Source organism: Podarcis erhardii, assembly GCF_964252035.2.
Source record: "Podarcis erhardii genome assembly, chromosome: 10".
Classification (NCBI taxonomy): domain Eukaryota; kingdom Metazoa; phylum Chordata; class Lepidosauria; order Squamata; family Lacertidae; genus Podarcis; species Podarcis erhardii.
Window position 1 is genome coordinate 58688781 of NC_138500.1, and position 27602 is coordinate 58716382.

The following is a 27602-nucleotide window of genomic DNA, read 5'->3' on the forward strand; positions in this document are numbered from 1 at the left end:
AAAAAAAGCTACCAAAAGAAAAAGAGAGAATAGATAAAGGGGACCTCTAGCTGGAGTCCCTGAACTAGATGTACTTTCATGCTCTGAAAATGGTTCTGTGCAGTTCTGGTCCCAGAAATGAGGGGTGTTGCAGTTTGCTTCTTTAACTCCAGAACAGAGAAATTGTGCCAGTGCACAACAACAGGTCCTCTTTCAAACAAAAGATAAATGTGTAACTGATAAAGAGAAAGGACTCAGCTGACACGCTGCTGCGCTAAACCCACCCCATAAACAACGTGCTCCCTGCCTTTGCAAACCTCAAAAGCCCCAAGGCTAACTATAGGGAGACCACAACAAAGTGTTATTTTTGGGCTTGCAGAAGTTCAGGAGTGTTAAAAGCTTTGAACCGGCTCCACAGAAACAGAGAACTGCAAGACTTTATGCTGATCTTTGGCAGCGAAGAGCCATAAACAGGCAGAGCAACATCACTCTGGCTTGCAGCGAAGACATTAAGTACACGGAGCTTATTGGGGTATGTGATAAGGGAAGAGAATGCACATTAGAGTGACAGAACTAGGAGAGCCCAGCCTGGTCAGGAACATCATGTCCCTGACAAACTTGAATCTCAACTACTGACACAAGTTGCTAAAGCACATGGGCTTTTAGGATCTGCAACAGAAGCTTGATAATGGCAATTTCCAGGAAAACTAACAGGAAAATTGAGTAGGCAGTGTGTTTCAATAGAAGTTGGAGGAAAGAAATCTGCAAAGAAATCAGGCATTTGGGAAACTAGAACGTCTGTCACCCAGGATGCATTTTTCACATACAGCTCTTTTCTTCTCCCAAATTATTTTAAAGTCGTTGTGGGCTTTGTTTTAAAACAGTTTATTCAAACTTTGTTTTAACACAATTTATTCAAACTTGGGATGAACAGGCTATATCTCACATGGCTTGCATTGTCAGGAAACTGCAGAAGCTATTTGCAAGCAGTGTGTCAGCAGCAAGTTAAGATACTCACATTTTAAAAAAGTGCAGCCTACTTATGTGTCAGGTATACAAAAATATTGTAATCTTGATGTTTTTGCAGTTTGAAAGCACACCAGTGCAAGTAGATAAATAGGTACTGCTGTGGCAGGAAGGTAAACCGGGTTTCTGTGCACTCTGGATTCCATCAGTGTTCTGTTGCACCCGAAGTGGTCTAGTCATGCTGGCCACATGACACAGAAAGCTGTGTGCGGGCAAATGCTGGCTCCCTTGGCCTGAAAGCGAAATGAGTGCTGCACCCCATAGTCACCTTAGACTGGACTTAATTGTCCAGGGGTCCCTTACCTTTGTTGTGAAGGCACTGTCATAAACACCACTGTGGACTGAGAACAAAAAAGCCAAGAGAGCTACTAAATCTCTGATTTTATTAATATGATCAACATACTTATACGTGCAGATATGCAACTAGCAAGAAGAACTAGGAACTTATCCAAGATATAGCAACAAACCGGTGATGGCAATAAAAATACTTGATGCTTGTGGATATAAAATCTCCTTTGTGAAATTCTATGCAATTTGGTCACCAAAAAATACGTTACGTTTTATGCAAAAGAGAGCAGGCAATACACACAGCAACTGCAAAGACAACAAGACTTTTAATGCACAGACCTCTTTCAACATTGCCTGACCTTGTAATATTAATGCATTATGCAATCTGTTGGTTTACAACAGCCATTGTTTCCATGGGAGCAGCAGGCTAGCTGTCATATTTGACCTATGGGCCAGGGCATTAGATTCCCTCCTGAAACTTATTTAAGAACACAATCCACTTTCCAATTTGAGCTAGTTATGGTAATGTTGGATTTTGCTATCCTGGCTAAAGCATAACCTGTGCATGAGTTAGAAGACAAGAAGAAAAAAAAGTCACACCACACTGTGTTTTTGAGTCAAATTAATTTTATTATGCTCCATGATGAATTGCCACCAGTGCAACATCCTATTCACTGTACATTTAAAAAAAAAAAAGCCAAAGAGAAAGAAAATTCACATACCAAGAATTTCAGTTTGATGAAACGGAAAACTGAACGATTGAGATGCTTTCAGAGTACAAGCGGCTAGTTGATATTGTCTATGCGTAGTGCTGAGATATAGGCCTCAGGCTCATTTGCTAATTGCCAAGGCTACCTGGACAGTCAATTTAACTGGTGCATGAAGCTGCCTTGTTACAACAGTTAGCAGTAGTGATTCAATGACATGAAACGTCGCCTCCAGCCCACATGGGAAAATGCAGAAACATGCAGCTGTGACTTTGTAGCCTAACTGTAACTGCAGTCATGCCTTAAATTAAGACCGTACAATATGCTATTGAAAGCAAAACATCTGAACTTTTGTGCAATAATGTGGATACACTTTATAGGAAAACAAAACGAAACGAAAGCCTGTTGGGCAAGTGATTAATGGATTACACAAATATCTCAGACATAAAATATTAAATCTTTCCAAGTTCTCTCGACTCTAGAAGCATGTGCTTTATTCATGCTAGTAAGTAACATCTTTGGAGGCCACCTGAGCAAGATCTATTTGAAAAATGCCCTTTATGATTACAGAGCTGGAGAGACAGCACTAAACGCTGTCCCGAAGGCCATTAACACTCCCTCTCATGTGCACATTCTTAATCCTACTTCAGAGCATTCAAATCAGGCTTCAGCCAACCTGCCCACAGTCCTCAAGCCATACTAGCAGCAACAGTGGCTGAAAGTCTTTCCAGCAGCAGGCAGTGCTGTGGCTACAACCGCAGGGAGAGGAGACGACCTTTAAAATTCTCCTTTCCCAAGCCGTGTGCTTAAAACAAAAGTTACCCTCATCGGAATAACGTAGCTTTGCTTCCAACACCTCCCTCTTCATCAACATAACCTTTAAAATCCTGTTTCCCTTGAGTATTAAAAATCCGGATGCTAGACATACGTTATAACTGCACTAAGATATCCAAGCCAGGTCATATTGCAGGTCCAGCCTGCCAAGATCAAGCCAACACTGGGTTTCAGCAAATACAAATTTCATCCAATATACCATGAATAGAGAAGATGGGGAGAGGGGAAAGAAGCATGTGTTAATTGTACGCCAGATATTCCTCCCTTGAAACACTGTGCAGCAGCGAGGCATGTTGATTATTCCTAGTGTTTTCTACTTCAGTGTCTCCTTGCTGCAAGTATGGGGTTAGCACTGCCAATGCCTATCTTAAATGCAGCACCCTGCATATAAAATAGGGAGATAATCCAAACGTTAAGTCCATTAGTAAATACGAAAATTAAGATGAGAACTCAACTTTCCCCGTCGTACATCGGAACGCGATTTCCAAGCACATCCCTTGGCGTCATTTCTAAGCGTGAGGCAAATCAAACTGCAATATGCAAGTTCAGTGCGTATAAAAAGCAGTGGTTTAAACCAACTTTGCAGTAGTGAGACCCTCTCAAAAGGCAAGCAGTTCAGTGAGCTCTACCTGGAGATTTAGTGTCCAAAGGAAACAGGGCAACATTGACCCATTATGCTTGAATAAACCCATAGGGGTGCATGCGAGGAGTGGATCTCTGAACATTAATAGGCTGACAGGCACAGAGCCTACCCAGTCTCAGCTTATCCAGCCAAAGGGAGTTGAAAGGAAACATCAGTGAAGAATTCATGCTCATATCCCTTCTCTCCCCCACAAACTTTCCCCATCGCTTTTGGAAAGCCTGTCACAGTCAGGAGAAGTATATATTTAAGGCATCCATCCATCCCTGTATAAATGCTTTCAATTTCTAGATCACAGATCTGGTGCCTAAATTGTGTTCGGTTTATACCGTAATCCATCAAGACTGCAGAGTGACACCACCTAAATTCATTTATTAGTATTCTCATGCCCTACACATTTTAAAATTAATTTAAATCCGCTATTATTCAGAGCAAACTTTATAACCACAGCCCTTCAGTAAAAAACAGCATATAAAAATAAATAAACGCCCGCAGCAGTTGCCATAAATGTAGACTCCTCCTCTTCATTGTGAAATGTAGCTGGTAAAAATCAGAGGTGGCTTACATCAGAGATGTCACACTCTGAAACCAACAGGGAAGTTCCTAAATTGAGCATTCAAGGTGTCAACACTGCACGATAGCAGGAAACACAGTGCTCCAGAATCAGGGGAAATTTTCACAACTGCTTTATTATTGTTATTATTATTTTACGATTGTTTTATGTCAGCTTAAATGCTAAATTTAAATCGCAGCGGTATGAACTGCAACGATTCATTGTTTTATCAGCCTCACCCACGTGGCAGAGTTTCCAAGATGAAGGGGCTAAAACTAGGAGCTGCATTGCTTAAAGAATGTAGTGCTATACTAGGTTTTAATAAGAAAATTTAGATACAGAAAAAGTAGGGTATGAAAATAGTGTTTTCCTTCTTGCATTATAACTAAATACATTTAAGGTGTTTGTCAATCTCGCATATTACATTAAAACTCCCTTATTGATGGAATGGAAAGTGTTCACATGTACACTGAGCAACCTGGTGTAAACTTGTACACATTAATTTCGGGAGTAACTTTGTATAGGATTATGACAAACCTTTACAGATTAAATGAGGTATTGCACAGATTAATAAAAAAGCAAAAGGCAACAAAAATATACAGCAAATTGGTAGAACATTTACATGATAATTTTACAGAATCCATAGACAGAAAGTAGTTTAGTATTTCACCTTAAAAATATATATGATATATAATATACTGATCAGTCATCCCATTCATCATCATCCTCAAAATCTTCTTCATCTTCTTCATCCTCATCTTCATCTAATGGTAAGAAAAAAATTAAGTTATTTTTGCAAGAACTAAACATTCAGCAAAAGCTAGGGTTGCCATTTCCGCCCCCAGCCCCCATTTAGTTGGTAATGAATGGCATTTGCAGAGTAAGAAATAATAACAATAATAGTAATAATAATATGCCTGGGCATGTATGTGAAAAATTGTGACTATTTAAGTACCCAGGTCCTAAATCGCATAGTAATTGTATATTACTTTCCTTCAGAGTAGAGTGCATATTATTTATGCCTACCCCATGATTTTTGTAATGACAGCTGACCAAAACATGATTTTCTTGATGGTGGCACAGTATTAAGACCTAAGTGACAGCTTCAAAATATTTGTAATATTCCTGCTATTATCTATATACTTCTTCCAAATAAATAAGCAATCTATCTGGTTCAGGAGAATAACCAAATAACCTATTCTTTTTTTAAATAAGGGATGCTTATGGAAACAGAAACAAGCTTCCATAAATTACACCCATTGTGTGGGTTGTGACAAGCAGTTCTAGAATTGTATAAATAAGTAAACTGTTGATTAATATAATTTTTACGGTTGCTACAAGGCTATTTTTCAATACAGGTTTTTCTTAAAACTTCACACTGATGATAAGCCTATAATCCCTTTCTGTTAAATATTATTATATCGGCAGATAGAATAGATGCTATAATCCATGTTATAAACGTGGGTATTAATTCAAAGAAACAAATTGCACATGGCTGTACAAAGACTGAGTTAATACGCTACCTGAAGAATGAATGGCTTTGCTCCTTTTCTGCATAACTTCCATTAGCGCTCCCACAATACCCGAGGTGGGAGCAGGCGTAGGCGGTGCACTCTCTTGCCCATCAGATACCTGGGGTGGAGGTGATTGAATATAGAAATGTAGAAGCATACATAGAACTTAGAACATTTAGCACTCAATTTCTGAGAAGCCAATGGCTAGAGCATACCTTCAAGCAAACAGAAACAAGGGCAGATTGATTATTCTACGCTTCGTACTTTTCCTCGATTACCAAAAGTCTACTTAGGTGGAAGAACGTGCCGAAGGTTTAAAATCAAGGGCATTTTTAGGAATTCACATTTGACACAATAATAATAATAATAATAATAATAATAATAATAATTTATTTGTACCCCGCCCATCTGGCTGGGTTTCCCAGAAAAGACAGTTAATGAAAAGACAGTTAATGAAATTCTTGTGACAAACATATATTACTATATTACAGAGGTTGTGGACTCTCCTTCCTTGGAGGTGTTTAATAAATAATAATAATTATTATTTATTATTTATACCCCGCCCATCTGGCTGAGTTTCCCCAGCCACTCTGGGCGGCTCCCAATCAAGTGTTAAAAACAATACAGCATTAAATATTTAAAACTTCCCTAAACAGGGCTGCCTTCAGATGTCTTTTAAAGATAGGATAGCTACTTATTTCCTTCACATCTGAAGGGCGGGGGTTCCACAGGGCGGGTGCCACTACCGAGAAGGCCCTCTGTCTGGTTCCCTGCAACCTCATTTCTCGCAATGAGGGAACCGCCAGAAGGCCCTCGGCGCTGGATCTCAGTGTCCGGGCTGAACGATGGGGGTGGAGATGCTCCTTCAGGTATACAGGACCGAGGCCGTTTAAGCAGAGGTTGGATGGCCACCTGTCATGGATGCTTTAGTTGAGATTCCTGAATTGCAGGGGGTTGGGCAGAATGATCCTTGGGGTCCCTTCCAACACGATTCTACGGTACACACTACACAAAATTTTGCTAGTAAGCAAAACTAAAGAACAAAAAAACCCAGTGATACTCACAGACTTCAGCTGTATACCCTGCCGTATCTGATCAAGTAGCGCGTCTCTTCCCGAGCTGGAGACTGGACGACTGCTCTGTTCTACTTTTTTCAATTGGGCCCCTTCTCTGATTTGATCTAAGAGAGCTGCTTTATTTCCTGCAGGAACTGGAAGCTGATGGTCAACCTCGACTGGGACACCGGGCGGCGGAGGAGGACCAGGAGGGGGAGGGGGTGGGGGAGGCGGAGGAGGCACACAAGAACCACCCGAAGGTGGCGGAGGGGGAGGAGGGGGGCCGGAGGGGGCCGAGGAAGAATGAACCGGAGGAGGAGGAGGATACATCCTGTTGGGGGGCGGGGGCGGCACCGCACCGCCAGGTCTGGAAGGAGGCGGAGGGGGTGGCGCTGCGGTCGGAGCTCTTGAAGGAGGTGGGGGAGGAGCTCCCCTTCCCCTAATAGGAGGGGGAGGTGGCCCCGAGCTATGTGGTGGTGGGGGAGGAGGAGGAGGGGGAGGGCCGCCCCTGGAAGGTGGAGGTGGTGGAGGAGCTGAGAACAAAAAACAAACAAGTGCTTAGTCACTTACGGAGGGGCAGCTTTCCCCACCGACCAAGAGCTGCATCAAAAAGACCATTTTGATTTACAGAAGAGCTCAGTTCCCTTGCCTTTCCCCCGGGGAACCTCACTCAGTTTGCAGTCTGTCCTCCATCACAAATGTGATAAGTTCAGGACATGCATATCCATCAATAAAGGGCAGTTCACAATGCTATATTTCTGCAGTGACTGTACAGTGGTACCTCAGTTGTCTCTGTTGATGATGATGATAATAATAATAATGATGATGATGATAATAATTAATTTATTTATACCCCGCCCATCTGGCTGGGCTTCCCTAGCCACTCTGGGCGGCTTCCAACAAAATATTAAAATACCGTAATGCATCAAACATTAAAAGCTTCCCTAAACAGGGCTGCCTTCAGATGTCCTCTAAAAGTCTGGTAGTTTTTGTTCTCTTTGACATCTGGTAGGAGGGCGTTCCACAGGGTGGGTGCCACTACCGAGAAGGCCCTCTGCCTGGTTCCCTGTAACTTGGCTTCTCGCAGTTACGGAACCGCCAGAAGGCCTTCGGCGCTGGACCACAGTGTCTGGGTAGAACAATGGGGGTGGAGACGCTCCTTCAGATATACTGGACCGAGGCCGATAAACATTTCGGTTTTCAAATGCTGTAAACCTGTAAATGCTGTGGTTTTTGAACACATCTCAGATGCTGAACATGCCACGTGGATTCCGTAGAATTTTCTGCATTGAGTTTTTGGACGTTTTGGAACTCGAACAGTCTTCCAGAACAGATTATGTTTGGAAACCAAGTTACCACTGTACTACCATTTTATCAGTTTTTTAAAAATATATATATTAGTTTCCAGTTGAGCATATCTGGTCTCTCACCCAGCTAGCATCACAACTGCAACAAACCACTCTCTGCACACCAAGCAAAAGGGAAAAAGTGGGGTGGGGGGAAGAATGCATGTTCTCAAATGTCTATACAGGTGAATGCCAATATTTACAAGTGACGGTCTATCTGCATGGCTTTCATGACATTGAAGTTTTATACTCACAGCCTTTAGGAGGATAATCTTAACACAGCAGCAAAGCATTTCCAAAAGGAACCAACTCTCTCCACAGAAAGGTTAATACTTTTGTGTTTTAGAATCACTGAAATTTGAAAATTTTCCACCTCACACAAAGCTATTGCTCTCAATTGGCTGTGTTACCCAACTGTTAAAAAAAATGGGTAAAGCGTTTTCATACACTAGAAAATGGGCAACATATAGTTTTGCCCAAGATAGCTCATTTGTCATTATAAAGCAAATCAAACATGGCTTTGTTGATTTAGGCACATTTTTACTGCAACAGGGAATCCAATACAGATGGCAGGCCTAATCCCCACTTCCATATAACGATCAATGGAAGGTTCTGAATAACTTTTTACCATAGCCCCACATCAAATCCAGCAAATCATCTCAATGTGGAGGCCACTGAGGCATAGATATATGTGTAAAGGCATTCATTTTGGAAGAACTTTAAGTAGCCAAATGAACTAAGGCCTTAGCTCACCCAGATCTTGAGCACTAGCATATTCGAGTTAATCTTGACATATACATATAGGCCATCATTCTCTGTTTAAATTTCAAAATGGCAGCTCGACTCTTCCACCCATCCTTAACAGTGAGAGGAGGAAGTGGAAGGATGGAATACGCATCACCATGCAATATTATTAAGGTCTCTCTAATATTATTTCCTGCTACTTGCAGTCATCATCGGAGAAACGACCTCACTAGTGAATGGCCTCAGTGCGCTTTGCAAGATTGTGGCTGTAGTCTCATACCTATTCATCTCACAGAACTCAACTGAGCTTACTTCTGAGTGCAGACTTGCATAGGATTGCACTTTAAGACTCAAATCTTTCTCCATACACAATCTCTACCAGTGGCCAAACACCTCTGTGTTCAGAGCAAATATGGAGCAGTTCATTCCCAAAACCCAATTAAGAACTAGTAATTGCTAAATTGTGTTCTACTTAGCCATGATGAAGAAAACCACTTGTAAGTACAAGTACTTGCTATTAGAACAAGGAAGCCCTTTGTTCAAAATCGCTAAATTAAGATCTTAAAGCACACACACACACTTCAAACAAGGATATATATTTTATAAGGCATGTTATACGGTAGGTTGAAGCACTAAAGGGCAGCAGGTTAGTGACTTTAACAAAAATTAATTGCAGGGCACTGTTTACCAGTAATATCCAATGGAAAAAAGCCACAACTTTTAACTATATAAAATGGTCACAAATTATGTATTGATGTATCAATTCCTAAATCTGGTATTTTTTAACCCAAATGTGTAGGTATTGTGTATCACACACCACTGCAATGCAAAGAACTCTGAAGATTAGAATTCATACATACCACTCCAGAGTGGCGGACCTAGATCATAAATGTAACATATTTTAACTTTTTCTGAAGCATCCTAGTCTCATTTACTTTCTTTAATCCACTTCCATTAAACTGTCAGTTTCTGGCCTCTGCTGTCTACATCTACACCATAATAATTATGCTACAGAGGCACAACCAGCCATGTAAGTATTGAATCATGACAGAAATTCTTGGTTCTCCAATTATAGCTGGCCATTGCAACTACTTGCAAAAACAAACAAACCCAGAGAAATCAATTTCTACAGAGTAATGCACTCCTGGTACACCTGCTGCTCGGGACTCAATTTTTAAACATTTTGGCTTAGATACAGGATGGTGTTTAAAACAGAAAAGTTTGTTGGAGATTTTGTCAAAGCGAAGCGTATTCCATTTCAAATTAAGTGTGTTTAACAAAACATGCAAATAGAAATCCATTTTAAAAATTTGGAGAAGCATTTCTCAACTTGATGTAATGGGTTGGACTCATACTGTGGTCCCACTTGCAGGAGTATCCCGAGTTCTGATCAGGGGATGCTCCCACGGATTGGGGCAGCAGGGAGAAGAGAGTTTAGCTGATCCCCTTTCCTCAGCCAATCCTCTCAGGCCTCAGGAAGAGTGCAGAAGGTAGAACTTGGACCAACAGTGAAGTCTGGCTCAAACCCTGCATTTTTGTAGGCATTACAAAGCATGAGTGGATGGCACGAGGACTCACCTTGTCTACGCAACTCGTTTTTAACAGCTTCCACACCTCCTGTTTTTTCAATAAAATCATATATAACCTTGGATGTTTCTTTGTCTTTCAGCTGAGCCTCTGAAATTCCACACATGTCAAACAGGTTTTTCAGCTCTGGATCCAAATTGTTAACCTAATGGAAACATTAGAGCCGTTAGAAGCTACTTTTTTTGTTTTGTTCAGCAAACACAGATCCTTTTATTAGAAAAGTTTCTCCACACAAAACCTTGGGCTGTGTGGCAATGATGTAGCATAGTTTCTGGGAAGATTTCTGTTTTCAGGCATGAAGCTCAAAGCATTCTTAGTTAAATTGGCTTGCATGGCAAATTTAAAAACCTTCATGACAAAAAAAAGTATGAATTACAATTGCCCTCCTTTCAATTTTTGTTTCACATAAATATAGAATGACTGTAGAACGCTTGGAGTTTTGGAACAGTTAAGGATCCTCTTTCTTGCTTACATCAAAACCTGTGTTCGGGTCCCAGCCAACATGTCCAATGTGCCTAGAGGGAAAAACCGAAACGCAAAATTAGAATATATAAGGAGTATTACATATTTCAATATGTAATCTTCACGGTGATAAACTATTGCATTAGAATTGATCAACTTATACAAATGGAAAATGGTTCGGATGAGACACAGTTGCATTCTGTGCCTAAATGATTCCACAGATTCTGCACATACTCTCTGAAGTAGCCAGTGCCAAGATAGCATTTTAATTTTAAACAGTATCAATCTCAACTAAGAGTTTTAGCACATTTCAAAAACAGAGTCCCTGAAGCCTAAAAAATGGCAATACTATACTGATTAAGTCCATTTTTCATTTTCAGTAGTTAAGATAATAATGGAGGCAGCTTGTATTAAATAAGGAGCTGGGTTTTCATTAAATTGCATTTGCCGGGTACAAGTTTCACTACTGTGTTATTTCGTATTCATATTCAGTAGTAAAAGATAAAGGACCCCTGGACGGTTAAGCCCAGTCAAAGGCGACTAAGGGGTTGCTGTGCTCATCTCGCTTTCAGGCCAAGGGAGCCGCATTTGTCCACAGACAACTTTCCGGGTCATGTGGCCAGAATGAATAAACCGCTTCTGGTGCAATGGAACACTGTGATGAAAACCAGAGTGCACAGAAATGCTGTTTACCTTCCCACCACAGTAGTACCTATTTATCTACGTGCACTGGCGTGCTTTAAACTGCTAGGTTGGCAGGAGTTGGGACAGAGCAACGGGAACTCACCCTGTCGCAGGGATTCGAACCACCAACCTTCTGATCGGCAAACCCAAGAGGCTCAGTGGTTTAGACCACAGCGCCACCCCCATGTCCTTTACCATTTACCTTTAGCATTCAGTAGTATAGCACTGTTAGAAATCATGGATGCCACTGGATGCTCGTCATCCTTCAGTGGCAATATAAGTGGGCTTCAAACTTTCTGCATGGAAAGGTGCTTCACCTTCTATAGCAAAGTGTATGCCAAGGAATATTCAGCATTTTTTTCGTGACTGCCCCGCATGGTGAAAACAGACTGAGTACATTCTAGATGCACACTTGGGACAGCAGTAGGATTTCACTGTCATCTCATGAAAATCAAGAACGTGTCCAGTGCAGCTCTGTGTAACTGCAGGATAAGCTTAATAGTGACAGAAAAGCTGATTGCCATGGAAGTCTGCCCACTGAGATATCTAAATAAAGGATCTCAGCGGAAACTTAATTACTCAGTATAAAAAGTCTGCTTGCATGCAACAACAAAAGCTAAGACACCATGCATACATGATAGAATACATAATGAAAGTTGCTTCTGATATTAGTATTATGATTGGTTAAGCTCTTTAACCTAACCCGTATGTATTTTATTGGGACATCTGAAGTTCTCCATGTACAATGAAACATGATCTGATGCTTGTTTGTTTATTGCTGTTTCAACCATCACAGTCATATTAACCATCAGGGGAAAAACATTATACAATTTACAATATATACATAGATACAACATCGAAACATTGAAACACCAACACACACAAATACAAATCGATGTGGTAGCTATCAATTGCAGTCACTAAATAACTCTTGGTGTTATTTTTTCTAGAAAAAGAGGTGCTGAAACTCACTATGACCGCCTCTCTTGTTCTCTTAGAATGGCAATGGCACCCACCTGAGAGCTGTCGGAACTCAGTTCCGACAAGTTCCATCTGAGAAAAAGCTCTGGTGCCTCTAATTTTCCAGTGCTAAGAAACACCTAACCTCAATGGCAACAATTATCTGTGTTTGCTAATCCTTACCATAGAGGGACCAATGAAATATTGGCAGATTTTTGATAGGCTTGAGAAGGTAGATGACCCACCCTGTAAGGTCAACCAACATCCACTTCAGAGAAGATGTTTTGATTGTTGGGAGCTAACCAAATACACAACTGAGAACCAGTGCCAGAGCGTGTCTTTTTCCTTCTCTCTCCCAACCTGTAAGTCTTTATTTGTATGGCTGAGGGAAGGGACTGTCTTGCAATTCTGCTTTGGAAGTCACTCTTTTCATTAGGGTAAAGGTAAAGGGACCCCTGACCATTAGGTCCAGTCGTGACCGACTCTGGGGTTGCGGTGCTCATCTTGCTTTATTGGCTGAGGGAGTACAGCTTCTGGGTCATGTGGCCAGCATGGCTAAGCCGCTTCTGGCGAACCAGAGCAGCGCATGGAAACGCTGTTTACCTTCCCGCTGGAGCGGTACCTATTTATCTACTTGCACTTTGATGTGCTTTCGAACTGCTAGGTTGGCAGGAGCAGGGACCGAGCAACGGGAATCCCCGTCGCGGGGATTCAAACCGCCGACCTTCTGATCTTAGGTTCTGTGGTTTTTAACCCACAGCGCCACTTTAAACAACCAAATGTCCAGATCAGATTCCTGCACATAGGCCAATACTTTTTCAGAAATGCTAGGTTATTTAGAGGTGATGGTGTCCGTGCAACTACACTGGGCTGATGGTTCATTTTTGGGACCAATTCAGAGTGCCCAAAATGGTTAGGGACCATGTATCCCAAGGACCACACCTTCTACCACGAGTGCCCAGTTACGCTCAGAAGCCATCCTCAAGAGTACTCCTGCCCTTTGGGAGACCTATGGATCTCCTTCCCTAGGTAAGCTTGCTAGGTGACGTTTCAGTATCAGACTAAGACATTTCCACCTTCCAGCATGCCACAGCTGCCAATTTTAACTGATGGCTTTGTTGGCTCTGCTGGATTTCATCATCCTGCTTTGCGTCTCCTGCTTTTGGAGGATTTTCAAACTGAGTTTTACTGTATTGTTGTTCTATTGTGTAAGCCACCCTGAGCCTTTAAAAACACACACACACACACACACACACACACACACACACACACACACACTAAAGGGTGGTCCATCTTAAACCACCTTAACTGAATACCGCCATTTCCAAAATGGCAAATTACTATGGAGAAAATATTTAAAAGGGCACCTATTTAGTATTACTCGCAAACTGATTTTCTTCCCAAATGTAGTAAATGAATTTTTGTGCCTATCTGTAGAAAGTTATAAAAAAGAAATGGCACTCTTACTGGAAGTTGCTTGGAGTTCCAATATCTGCCTTTGTTAACCTCTTCTTTTTTGCTTTTGCTTTTTTCTTCTCTTTGGTATATGAAATGTTGTTGACTTGTGAGCCATAAAATCTGTTAGTGGTGATTTCTGGATTTTTGATGTCAACAGTTGCCATTGGTAGACTTGGACCTGTAGGAGTGCAAATAGATTCAAATTAATTTGGTCTGCCATCTTATGTTTCCTGGACTCCAAGTATTACAGAGTAAGGAGAGATTAATGTTTTAAAAGCAAAATGATACCTAGGAAAACCTTTGTTGTTTTTTTCACACAATACAAAGGGCCAGAAGATTTCAATCACCATGAATTATTATTATCTCAAAATGGTTCATTTAAGCGTAGAAAAAGTAAATGCATTTTCCCACTAGATTCTTTTTTTTTAACCCAATAGTACTCCCCCTGCCATCTCAATCCAATATTCCCAACCCCCAATCTCATTTCAAAAACTGTTGTTTAACAGATTTTTAACAGTGATAGCTCTAGCTCTAAAATATTAAGACAAATCTTTCTATACCATTTTACAACAGAAATAAGTGGATACATGTTGTCAAGATGTCTTAGAATTTCTTACTCTTATAATTTCTTGAGAAATTGAGTAATTTCTTCCTCAATATTTCTTACTCTTCTAAATATGTGAGCCTATCAGTATAATTATTGCTTAGGTGCAAGAATTTTTTATAAAATTCATGGTGCAAGTTGAATAATGTACATAAGTTATCTTCAATGGTGAGGCAACTCTGTGTAACAGAAGGTCTTAGGAGACCACATATTTTTAAAAAACTGTAATAGAGGTGAGCATTGGGTTCTGCCTTTCTAGAGCGTTGCTAAGAAAGCAAGCTGCTGTCTTAACTGTATTCCGCAAAGTTGCTACTAGAATACATGTTGGTAGTAAATCCATGTGTACCTGTCATGCACACCTGATGCTTGCCTATTTCTAGTAGCAAATATAATCAATATAAATATAATCAGACTAATTCTTAGAAATGTCACAATAAAATAAGAGTCTAATAATTTTGCTATTCTTGGTTACCATGATCTGCAAATTAGATCAGATTTTGATTTTTTTGGTATCGTATCGAGACAACTAATAATTGATGGTTTCCACAAGTAAAATTAAACCAAAATAAAAATAAAAACCACTGTTACAACATATTCATTATGAGGTCTATATTTTCAGTGCTATAGATGAAGGATAATGCCTACTAGTTTGATTTGTAGAAGAAATAATCTTTTTGCATGTTGCATAAAAACCACTCAGTTTGTACATATATTTTTAATGCTGTTTTTTTTTTTTCCTTTAGCAGTGCCATCAAAAGCATGTTTGCTCAGAAATAAGTACCACCGGCCAATGAAAAGCATGCTTACCACTCTCATTAGGCTTGGGTTGTCCACGAGGAACACATGACTCTAAGGGACTTCCATTTTCTTCTAACACTGCCATATTTATATCCAACAAAATTTTCCCCATCATAACACAAGCACCTTCCCCATCAGCTGTCGAGAGCTCGATCAGTGAAGATGAAAGCGGCCTATAAAGTTCGTCATTTGGAAGAACTTGACAATATAGTGGTCTTAAGCATCCACTAATGTTGATATCTTTCACATCCTCAGAAGTGTTTTCCGAAAATGTGGTACAAAACATTGCAATGTTTTGTGAAAATCCTTTATATTCCTCAGTTGCTGCCTGCTGGAGGGCAGCTTCCTGCAGACTAAATCAGATTCCAGCTCATGTGCTAAAATGAAAGTGGGCCACATGATTCCTGGCAAGCCTTTTTAAAACTAATTCTGATAAATCCCCATTTTCATCCTAACCATTATGATGGAAGGTCAGTAAATCTACAGCTCACTGCCTTAACATTGAATAGACTTTTCCATTACCAACATGAATAAAAACACAAATCCCAGGAAATTACAGGCTAATGCATTTTACATAACCAGCAATGCCAATTTGTTTAATCCTACAATTTTTATTCTGCGATGTTAACCAAGCCTTTCAACAATAGGGTGGTATTTAGCTACTTTAAAACGAATCATATATTGCACCTTTGTGCAAATATTCTACAACTGTCGAGGTTTGTACCAATAAAGGAAGAACACTATTTCTAATCCCCCCTCAAAAATTAAAATGATTCTGGCTCATGACTTAGCAGCTAAAACATCTGAGTGAATTCTGCAGATGAAAAGCTAATGTCAGTATGTCAAATGGTTTAAAGCTGACTTCCTAAGTCATTCCCACATAATCAGCATTTGCTAAGAAGAGGAGTTTGTGTCACTGCAACATCCACATTTGTCAGTGGTCTTTATTCTCAGGCCTTCCTGCTTTTGCCTCCTACTGTACTGTTTGCATTGCAATTTTAAAGTACCACTAAGCAATCCCACAGCTAATCAAAGCCTAACTGTCCACTTACAATTTTAAAAGATGCACTGATGTTCAGATAGGCAATTGCATTCATGAGTGATAAGCTAGGAGTAAGTGAGCGACGTTGAAACTATCAAACAATTTCATGGTTACTGCAAGCAAAAACAAACAAACCATCCACTTACCATTTGGTAGATCTCTCCTTTTCTCTGTTAAAAAGGAAGAAAAAAAACCACTTTATACTATTTGTGCACAAAATAGAATATTAGAACATTTTTCTTACCCTCCTGAGACGTATTACCCGTGAAATGTTTGCCTATTATTATTTCAAACTCTACTTTAGAAGGTTTATTGTCAGGAGAAAAAAAAGCTAACTAAACTTCCATTCATTTTAATAAACAGTTCACATTTCCCTCAAATGGCCTGGGGATGACCTTGAATCTTTTAAATACTCTTTCAGCAGGGCTGCCATTGCTCCAGCTTGAAAAGAGGCTTAGAAAGTCCGGGTTCTCTTTTAAATCACAATTAAAAGTGCTATTTCATAGACATGTCTTCAATCTTTTTTCAAAATCTCAGTGATCTAAGACAGACTGCTTATCCTCCAATACCACCCTGTCTGATCTTAGATATGCTCTCTCAGTATTTCAAGTGGACAAAAATAAAACCTGATCTTACATAATTATGACCAAGTATATAAAATGTCACTGAACTGGCACTGGCAAAAAAATTAGACCTGAAAATTATACCTACAATTACCTAATCATCTAACTTAACATCTCAGCATTTTTAGACCTACTAAAGCTTACACATCTCTGTGTTAAAGGAGGCAAGAGTAAAATCTGTGAGGGTCTGTAATTAATCGAAAAGTGTTTTAAAATACAATTGATGCATTAAAAAAACCCAAGCTGAGATTCTGAAAAAAGCAAGCTGACCCAAAAGCAGTGATACTAACATAGTAATGCATGTGTTGTTGCATTTAAATTTAAGAATGGTATTATTACAGTACAGAAATGCATATATTGAATGTGTAGCAAATATGTACAAGTAGTAACTGGTAGTCAATAATGATTTTCAGCTGTTAAAAATACCTCCATAACTGAAATATGGAGATCAGTGATTTCTGCCCCCCCCCCCAAACATTAGATCCAGAGGGTGGGAGGATCTTCCAGAGCAGATTACTTTTTTGAGGGGTGGAATAGCTGAAAATTGCTGGATACAACCCACCACAATTTGTTTTCCTCTAACAAAAATGGTAAGATAAGCTTCCACAGGATATAGTGCATGTGCATTTTTAAAAACATAAAAGGCATTAAACCTGAAAACCTAATTTGAATAAACTAAATTTTAAGAGGTTTTGTTTAAAAAAAAAAAAACTTGTTTAAATTGAGCACTGCAAGCACAGCAATCCTTCCACAAATTTTTAACTATAGAAAAGAGAAGCATCAGTCGTGTATCAAACTAGAAGTCATGGCTCACAACCGTTTGGTTTTCATTTCAGTTTGGCAACTATGCCCTCCTGCCTTAAGTTCGAATCCCTCACTTTCAGAAGATGATATGCTAACATTGTTTTATACTTCATGAAACATTTATGTCCCTTATTCAGTTATTTCCAACCAATTCTACAAACCCAAATTGTAAATCTGTTTGTGTGTGCTTTTAAAGTTGATGCATTTATTCATACTGTGATTGTCCTGTTTTTATTTCTTGCTGCCTCAATAGTTTTCATGCTTAAAGATGGGATATAGTACTTAATTAAGACAGACGAAAGGCTGTCCTTCCTTGTTTACATTTAATAAGGTATTCTGGAGGTAAAAGGTTTGTGCTATTTAGAACTCTGTATAAAAGCTCCTTAATCCCCCAAGTACAACAGCAATGTGAAAGGGGAAAAATAGACATGCCAGTTTCTGTTTTATTCTTGTTTCAGAACCCTTTTGCTCAAAAACCTACTGGGCCCAATTAAAGTGAAAAGTTGCATACAGGTCCTATACGTTCCCATCATAGAGGGAAGTAAGCAAGCAGAGAAAAAGGAGCTATTTTTGGACCTAGTTACTGAAAAACAGGCTATGAGGCTATTTCTGGGCTATAACCACCTCACATGATGGAATACTCTTTCCACACAAAAACCCCTTCTGGCTCTTTTTTATTTAAAAACCCCCAGCATATTTAGAAGGTTTGTCTAGACAGGGGGCAGCAAACCTTTTCAGCAGGGGGCCGGTCCACTGCCCCTCAGACCTTGGGGGGGGGGGCGGACTATATTTTGAAAAAAATAAAAAATGAATGAATTCCTATGCCCCACAAATAACCCAGAGATGTATTTTAAATAAAAGGACACATTCTACTCATGTAAAAACATGCTGATTCCCGGACCGTCCACAGGCCGGATTTAGAAGGTGATTGGGCCGGATCCTGTCCCCGGGCATTAGTTTGCCTACCCACGTTCTAGAACCATTAGGGAGTCTGGAGGGTTTTTTGCACAGATATGCATCCAACATGATGGTCCCCACCTGCAATCTGAAGTAGTTACAGCCCAGATGCAGGCATTACCTCCTTATCTGCTTTCTGTGAGACGTAAGCCGTAGTGCAATACAGCAGCTTGGAAAAGACACAGGAAGCAGTGTTCTATTTCTCGGATTTAACTCCAAGCAAGGCTCCCAGAATGTCTGCATGTCAACAAACTTTCAGGGTTAAAGAACCAGCTGCACTGTACATTCCACCGCAAATAAAATGATACATTCTTGTCTGCCTTGTGAAATTGTCGCTCAATTTATTATAGAACAAAAATTACATCCAGTGGTATAGGATAGTCTTAGGACTCCATCTGGTGGCTTAACAGAGAAACCATTTCTGACCAGAGGGAGGAAGCCCTGAAATCAAAGGGAAGTCTAACTCCAGACACACAAAATCTGATTATAAACCAATGCACTGATTTTAAAAGAAACATTTGAGTCATATATCTGAGACACAGAATCAGAAGTGAAGAGCTCCCTGCATCAGTATTCACCAAACAAAAGGCCGCTAAGTTAAATGGCCTGGTTATATATATTTTTCTTATTCTATGAACCAAGTTTAAGCAGGAAAAGATTAATATGGAAAGATTCTACACATGCACCATAGCAGTTTGCTGTGGCTACCTGGTTTGCTGAGCACTCTCCATGCATGTGCAGAACCTTGCTTTACATTCTATACCAGAGAGCAAAACTTGGGGACTTCGGTGGGAAATGGCACTTAATAATGCAGCCCAATATTATGAACTGGATAAATTCAGGTAATTGCAAGCTCCAGCAATATCTTGACTATAACACAGATAAAAATCACATGTAAACTGGAAGCTCAGGAAGCCAGCAGGGATTCCAGTTGCTGAGTGGCAATTTTAACCACCTGCCAACATCACAAAAATCGCTGTGAACCATATCTGCGACACTGCCTATCTCCCCACTGGATACACTGTGGGAAGGTTGCCTGTATTTCTAAATATATAATGTGCAAAATGTCACTGAGATACTGTTTTATTCAGCCGACAGCAATAAGCACTTCATTGAATTAACAATACCGCTGGGACTTACAATGAAGTGCTGCCGTGCGTTCTCACTTTTAATAGGAATGCCTCTGCGGTTCAGGATTTTATGACCTGGTCATTTGACATTCCCTCTCAACCCCTGTTTTCTTTTATAACTAACACTTAACATTGTGCAGCTGCTGAGTGTGTGTGCTGCTCATTGGCTTGTTGTTTTTTGTTGTGTTTCTTTAAGGGGTTTCCCCCAAGTTTTCCTCTCCCTTAGAATATTTGTAATTCAGCAATCCTTGGGATTCCCCCAACTATGGTGATACTCCCCCTCTTATTTTCTCAGTTGCTCCATTTTGGCTCCATTTCCATTGGTACTCACCACTCAAGTTCACTATCAGAAGAAGAAATAGTATTGGGGATTTCAGTACTGTTTCTCAAATTTGGGTCCCCAGCTGTTGATGGCCTACAATTCCCATCATTCCTAGCTAACAGGACCAGCGGCCAAGGATGATGGGAGTTGAAGTCCAACAACAGCTAGGGAACCAAATTTGAGAAGCACTGCTGTATTGTAAAAGACTAGGCACTGCTGAATCTTATTGTGTAACAGGAACCTGTGATCCGCCAGTTAATGGTCTACAACTCTGACCACTGACTACGTTGGGTGGGACTCATGGCAGCTGGAAACCAACAACCACAGGGTCCCAAATTCTATTTTATGAAGTCCTGCTAGCAGTCTAGCTGTAGACTGTACAAAGGTCCAGTTTGTACACATTTATTGGTAACGACTATGTGTGTGTGGCCCCCCTTCAATCTCTAACCTATTCCTTGAATCTAGAGAAGCTAGACACTAAGGAGGTCAGTTTCTGCCTTAAGAATGTTTTCTTCTAAGTTCTATACAAAGCAAAAATGTGTTGAAAAACTATGTATCTACCAGATTTTCGTTGCCGTCGTCCAATTAAGTCCGTCACTGTCTTCTGGAATTTTTTAGCTTCTTCTTCATTAGCAAAATTAAGACCCACCTGACATGCCTGAAAAACAAATATTTTCTTATGAAATTAACTTTTCTAAGAAACTATATTAAGACATGCAGGTTCTTTGCAATCTTAAATTAGTGTCTTTTAAATCTTAGATTGCTTTGATAAATTAGGTACTGAACAACTAACAAATGTAATAAATAATAATAAACACTAGATGTACCAAGGGGATTTCAGTTTGTCGCTGACAACTGCTACTGACTTCAATATGTATAAGGTGTGCCTATCTGTTCCCCTGAATTTTACTCATATGGTTATAAGATGAAGGAAAACAAATCTGTAAAAAATAATGAATTCTTTTGACATTAACTTCTTAATACAAATTATCAGGAAAGCTGCACAGTTCTTTATATTACTTGATTTATAGAATAAAAGAGAGACTGTGCAGGTGTAAATGTAACTGGCAGCACAAATTCCTTTTAATGTTATAGAGATAACTATGCAAAATACAGCAAAATACTTACGTCTCCAGCAAAGGTATGAAAATATGGTCTAGGACTATTATATACAAAATTATTATACAATTCTTGTTCCCACAATTGTTTTCCATCCTAAAGAAAAATGGAAGGGGGGGAAAAGACACTGAGAAAAGTGACTGCAGACACGTACTTATATGACTTCTGCATGCTGGCAAACTTTCTGCTTCCTATCAGTTGACTACATCCAAGATATTCTTAGGAGAGGACTCCATGCCATCTTCTTGAAAAGCAAAGAGCCAACACTATGCTGAGGACAAAGCCATCAAGTTGCATTGCTTCTTGGCTACCTGCACTTTCCCATCATTTATATATCATGGATTTAGATATATGCTTAAGTTGTTCTATACATTAAAATATTAATTTTCAGATTGACCTTTTATTCTGCAGTTCTTGTTGCCAAACTGTCAGGCTACAGTTCGACAGCTTGCTAATTGAGCTACGAGAGCTTCTGCAGCAAGATCAGGAAGCAAAGCTCTGGCTTTCCACATGGTTCTCCTCCCAAGTACATTTATTTCTTTAGACCCATGTGTTCCTACTTTTTTAGTGTGACCAGCATGCGCCACAAAGCTGAAACATATCACACATTCATTTCTGTTTCTACAGTTTAACCATTCGTTAATACATAAATCAGAGGCATGCTATTCAACACATTTGGACAAATTAAGACAAGTACAAGCATATCTTAGAGATGGCAAAAGGAGGAGAATCTCACCTTAATATCATATATTCTGATAAAATAAGACCTTTGTGGATTGTCTTTTACAAGGCAAGCTACGCCGCAGCACTTCTTCGACCACATAGCATTGCGATCTGCTGCATAAATCTGAACAATTGCTGAAGACATTGTCTAAAAAAGAAGAAAACTTTTGTTAAGACTTGAGAGCTCATCATCATCATCATGCGACCTTCATATGTACAAAAATGTAATTGTTTATGAAGCTGTGTAGAGCTTCATAAAAAATAGTGCTTGTTCTGGTTAGCACTGCTGGAAATCTAACCAAATATCACCTATAAAAAATACAGTAAGGATGCTGCTTTTGCCTGAGAAATATTTTAAACAGATACAGTCCTGTCAATAGTAGAGCGCCAACCTTTGTTCAAAGGCACTATAAAATCCCACTTGGATTGCTACTACTGGGTAGCAAGGTTTCACAGAACCTTAGCACACACAGGATTTAATTCATTCAACGATGAATAGTCCAACACTGAACAAGAATATTCAACAAAAGAAATTCTTGTTTAGACAGCAAGTTATCAAGTTCCTCCATAGTCCTTAGGACGGGGAACCAAGCAGTTTGTGGAAGACTAAAAAAGAACTTGGGAACAATGGCTCAGACTCTGTTATTCAGCAATGCAATATCTAGCTTCTCATTTGCTGGATATAGGGATGTAAGTTAAGTTAGATAATACAGTACAGAAGTGACTTTTCTTATGAGCTTCTGGAACCCGTTTCCCCTTAACTCTTTCTCATATTGACCAGTTGCATGTTGAACTACTTTTATCTGTACACCGTGCAAGGTAACAGGAAACTACTGAAAATAAAATTTTACAAAGTTCTGTACGGAACAACATAACAGCAATAAAAATTAATATCGGAATACACCATGACAAAGAGCTACAAGCCCTTAAGTCAATAAATATATCTTTGTGGGGTTTTTAAAAATATATATTCATTATCAGGGGCACAAAAATATATTCAATATTTGGAAGCCAACGAAGAACAAAAGGACACATCTGAGAGCAACAGTAAGGGGAAATGCTTTGCTAGCATCCTAATTGTTCTTTTCTTTCTTCCTTCTCTCTCCCCACAGAGCAGAGCTTTCCAAACTGTGTTGCGACAGGTGAGTGTGTCGGCTGCAGTGTGTAGGTGTGTCACACAAATGGTCCCCGCGCGCCTCCTGGGGCTGGAGAGGGGTTAGTTTGACCTCTGGTTTGCTAGTAAAACTGAATTACTGTGTCATGAATTGATGCATGCCTAAAAAGTGTGTCACCAACATAAAAAGTTTTGAAAGTTCTGGCTTAAAGTCAGGGCTCCACCCTACCTGGAGATTATAACCTTGGACTTGAGAGCCCTTCCACCACCAAGTGGTTGCTTAGTTACGATTAGTAACTAAGGAAACGAAGCTGTGGAAGTGGATGGTGGCAGCCGGTCCCACAAACAGTAGTGTTTTAGGGTGGAAAAAAACCTGCTCCCAGCACCAGGGACTAATTTCTCAGGTGCCGGGGATGATCAGATAACTGGACTTTTATAACCCTTCTGCAAATATCAAACATTTACCTACACTGCAGTTTACAGACTTCATTGCAACTCTGGTTCTGCAAGACTGGATAGCATATGCTATTTGCACTCTCTCCTTTCAAGGTTCATTGAAGTCTAGACACGACTGGCAGAATTTGAGATTTATTCAGAACAGGCTTTCCCTCTCAAGGGCTGGAGCAGCCAACATGAATCCAAGGCAGCCTTTAAGAACAGGTATCTTGCAAATTCCGACTACCTAATACAAAGTTGGTTATTGCTAACATTGCTTAAATGACAATCCTTTCCTAATATTGAAAGATTCATGGTCCTTTGAATGATCTACTCTAAGAGATGGATTCTAATGCAGCACTTCAAAGCAACTGGCATAATTTGTACGTTGCTTTTCTGAAAATTGTGGCTGAAGCAGTCCAAAGCGCATCAAATGAACAAGTGTAACAGTTAAAAAAATATAGAGAGACAACAAGAAATAATTGCAATGCTATTAATACCAAAAAGCCCACCTAGCCACAAAATGTTGTATAAAACAATACAGATACACTAACCTAACAGCTTAAAATTAAACAGAAAAAAATAATGTCTAGTACAGAGATAAAATTGGGGGTGAGAGGATTACCATTCTAAAAAGACATTCTTCAGAAGCTCACATTAACTATCTTATATTCATTGGAGGGTAGCCACACATCACTTGAGGACCCCTTTCCTCCCACGCAAGGCTGCTACTGCTGCGAGGCCAATTCCTTACATAAGCAGTGGAACAATACTTGCAATTCCATCCACAAGCATTCCTGGGAGTTGTTTCATAGAGGAATGCCCCCGAGATGCCTTTAGACAGGGCTCTAGGCAGAGACAGGTAGAGCTCACCCTGCTCAGGCCCATGTCACAGTGGGGTGGACTTGCCCACAGGTGAGCCTCTGGGATGGGGCGAGCATCTGTGGGGCAGTGGATGAAGTGGACGACTGCCAGGGGAGCAATGCACACCCCACCTGTGGCCGCAGAAGAAATGACCCCAAACATAAGGATGTAGAGGTGGCCCATCTGCCAATCCCCTCCCCATCATTCTTGTACTTTGGGTTAGAACCTAGTTAACTTGAAGAAGATAGTTCTTGAATCCTTTTGACCATTGTTTTAATAGAAAAGCAGTTGCCACCTGGTAAACTAGCAAGATGTATTGATTTAAATCTTAAAAAGTGCAAGCGAAAGCTCTCTTCATGTAACAGGGTTATTCTGTCTCCTCCTCGCTGCTGCAGCACTTCATGAAAAGCCACTCTCTGTGGATCAGGAAGCCAGAATTGTGTAAGCTGTGTTGCTAGGGGTTATAACTAGAGGAAACCCTGCAGGAAACAGGGGCACTCCTACCTTTGCATCAGCGAGGTGCTGTGTTGTGTTGGAAATATTTCAGTATCTTAAAGAAAGGCAGTCAAGCCATAAAATAATGTATTTTGACAAACGTTTTGACAAAAACTACCCGATGCTATTTATACTGTATTAGAAAGACCTAACTGACTTTGAAAGGCACAAGTCTGAAAATATATTAACTCCACAGTGTCTACCAATTTGGACCACCTAAACCAGAGGTACTCAACATGGTGTCTTCCATATGTTGTTGGATTATAACCCCACCACCCCCGCCCATACCTGCATGGGGCTGATGGAAGTTGCAGTTCCAGTATCTGGAGGCATTGGCTACCTCTGATTTTAGCTTACCCTGCATTTGATAGAATCAAATAATCAATATTCTGCTCTTTATATCATTTAGGTGTTGTATAATAAAAAGCTAGCGATTCAATAAAGACAGCAAAAACAAGTAGTGACTCAGGACATTTGTTTCTAGTACTTTAAAAAATTAATATGTATATATGTATATGTTGCATATCATTACATTATATTTGATCACGGACTGGAAATATTCAGCAGTGACTGATAAATGAAAGTCTTTTATGTGTGTAGTATAATTTCTCTACCCAATCAAAAGCCTTTTCAGCCTTAAGAATTAAAGACTAAGTAAATTAACACCTTTATGAAGATATACAAGTCTTAGTATGGCTAATTTTATATAAAGTCCCAACTTTCTTCAAAGTGGTTTATGAAGTTTATAGTGATTCAAAAATAAATTTATCATATTTTTTTGTAGTGGGAGAATGGTCTTGTGACTGATCTTCACTTGGGGTTGCAACTACCACTAGTTTGACAGGGCTTTGGGGTATGGCATTTCCTAGCAATTAAAAAATAGCATCTTACATTTCCTAACAATTAAAAATATTAGTCATCATTTGACCAGTTTTATCTAGGTCTTAGAGAGACCTGTTCAACAGAATAGGTGTTAAAGAAATACAAAATCATATGGACAGCTGGCATTTCACATTATCTACATGTATACAAGCTCATCAACATTTCCAGTTACAGGACTTTAGCTAGCACAGCTGGAGAAGACTTTTGTCATAAAACCTCGTTGTGTGCAAAACAAAAACGTGATCCTACTGAATTTTAAAGTGAACTAGAATACACCATTATTTGAAGAACTTCTTCTCTAGATTTCCCGCTACCTCCATGCTGGGTCTTGGATGCGAAGTCCAAGTGGGGAGGAAGGAATGGCAACTCTGATAAGTTTTTCACCTCCCCGCACCCTTCAGGAAGAGGTTGTGGCTGAGGTTACAGAAACCAGCAAACCCCAATTCCTGCAGACCACAACCTTCTTCCTCTTAAAGCCCAAGGAAGTTCCTTGTAGATAAAGCAGAAGTAATCACTCAAAGTGGCAAAGTCACACACACTATGAGTATAGGCTATTGCCAAGCTGCAAAGAAAAAGGAAGTTAATTTGTGGTATTTCATCCAAAGCCACAATACTACAGGATGATTCTGGCCCTTGAAATTTTAACCACAGAACAGGCATTGCAGATCCTCCGTTTCTGCAGTAATACATCTTTCTGACCTTGAAAACATCAGCAAGCAATTTCAAATTGATTTGGATCAATGAGTGGACCAAAGCTTAGATTAAAAATATTTTGAGACTCTCCCAAATTAATATTTTTCATGAGCTATGCTCCAATTCAGAAATATGTAAAATGTACTCCCCATTCCTTACATACTGAAACACAATCATATCCCAGCACATAGAAGAACCTCAAACTGAGGTTCTTCCCGTTCATCAACCTCAAGCTGAGGTTCTTCCCATTCATCAGGCCTCTCTATCTGCCCCTTGGGACTCTTTTCAGGTCATGCCTCTCAACAGCCCTGCTCCACATTATCTATCCTCAAGCGCTTTTAAATGAATGGAAGAGGTTCCTGGACTGTGATCATGCTTCTTGCTTGCCTGGATAGGAGAATGGAGAGATGCGTTTAAGTATATTGGGGGGTGGGGAGAGAAGGGCCACTACTTTTGCATAGCTGAGACACAGTCTACAGTACAAGTTTAAGGGCCACATCTATAGTTCCACACACTTTTACCTCTGTCGCCATCTACCTCTGGCATTCAGCCCATGGAGGACTGCCTACTGTATTGATTGGTAAAAGCAAAAAGCTCCCAATGGATCTCTCCAAAATGGATAAATGGTCAAAAGTGGTTCAATGTAAGCATGCATTAAGTGGTGCAACCTTTCAGGCAAAAATAAATTCTAACACACACATACGTTGATGGGCTCTCAGGCTGACTTGACAGAAAGGATCTTGGGGTTGTGGCAGATAATGCAATGTAAGTGCAGACTTAATATGTGGCGGCTGCGGAAAGCGGTGAATGCCACGTCAAGGATTAGTAGGAAAGGGATTGAAAATAGAGCTGTCAGTATTGTAATTCCTTTAATCAAATCATGCCACACCATATTCAAAATAATGTATGGTTCTAGTCGCTACATCTAGGGGCAGTGACAAACACAACCCCCACAGTCAGTGTTGAGTTGTGGATGGTTCTAAAACTCAATGCAACTAGGGGGAAGAGTCACATCCATCTCTGCTGGAACTGGTTATCTGGGCAGTGGGTGACAGTAGGTGTTTCAACGCATGTGTTTGCTGTCCACTGCCCCCAAATGCCTAATCTTTATCTAGCTAGTGAATGGATGGAACCAGGCTGTGGCAGTCAAGGTACTCAGA

At 40.0% G+C, this 27602-nt stretch overlaps 1 protein-coding gene across 2 annotated transcripts in view; it reads right to left on the reverse strand.

The window, feature by feature from the left end:
• Positions 1-1902: 1902 nt before the first annotated feature.
• The window catches only part of WASL (WASP like actin nucleation promoting factor), a 34322-nt gene continuing 8622 nt past the window's right edge, over positions 1903-27602 (reverse strand). The window contains exons 2-12 of one of the 2 annotated variants that reach the window (XM_081878001.1): positions 21973-22107; positions 21246-21332; positions 20679-20775; positions 16428-16451; positions 13847-14015; positions 10746-10788; positions 10265-10418; positions 9547-9564; positions 6606-7129; positions 5551-5659; positions 1903-4791 (exon numbers count right to left, since the gene is read on the reverse strand). In XM_081878001.1, coding sequence (XP_081734127.1) covers positions 4730-4791; positions 5551-5659; positions 6606-7129; positions 9547-9564; positions 10265-10418; positions 10746-10788; positions 13847-14015; positions 16428-16451; positions 20679-20775; positions 21246-21332; positions 21973-22107 — 1422 coding nt within the window. In that variant the 3' untranslated portion in view covers positions 1903-4729. The remainder of the gene's footprint in view (positions 4792-5550; positions 5660-6605; positions 7130-9546; positions 9565-10264; positions 10419-10745; positions 10789-13846; positions 14016-16427; positions 16452-20678; positions 20776-21245; positions 21333-21972; positions 22108-27602) is intronic. The other variant, XM_081878002.1, reaches the window with a different exon arrangement.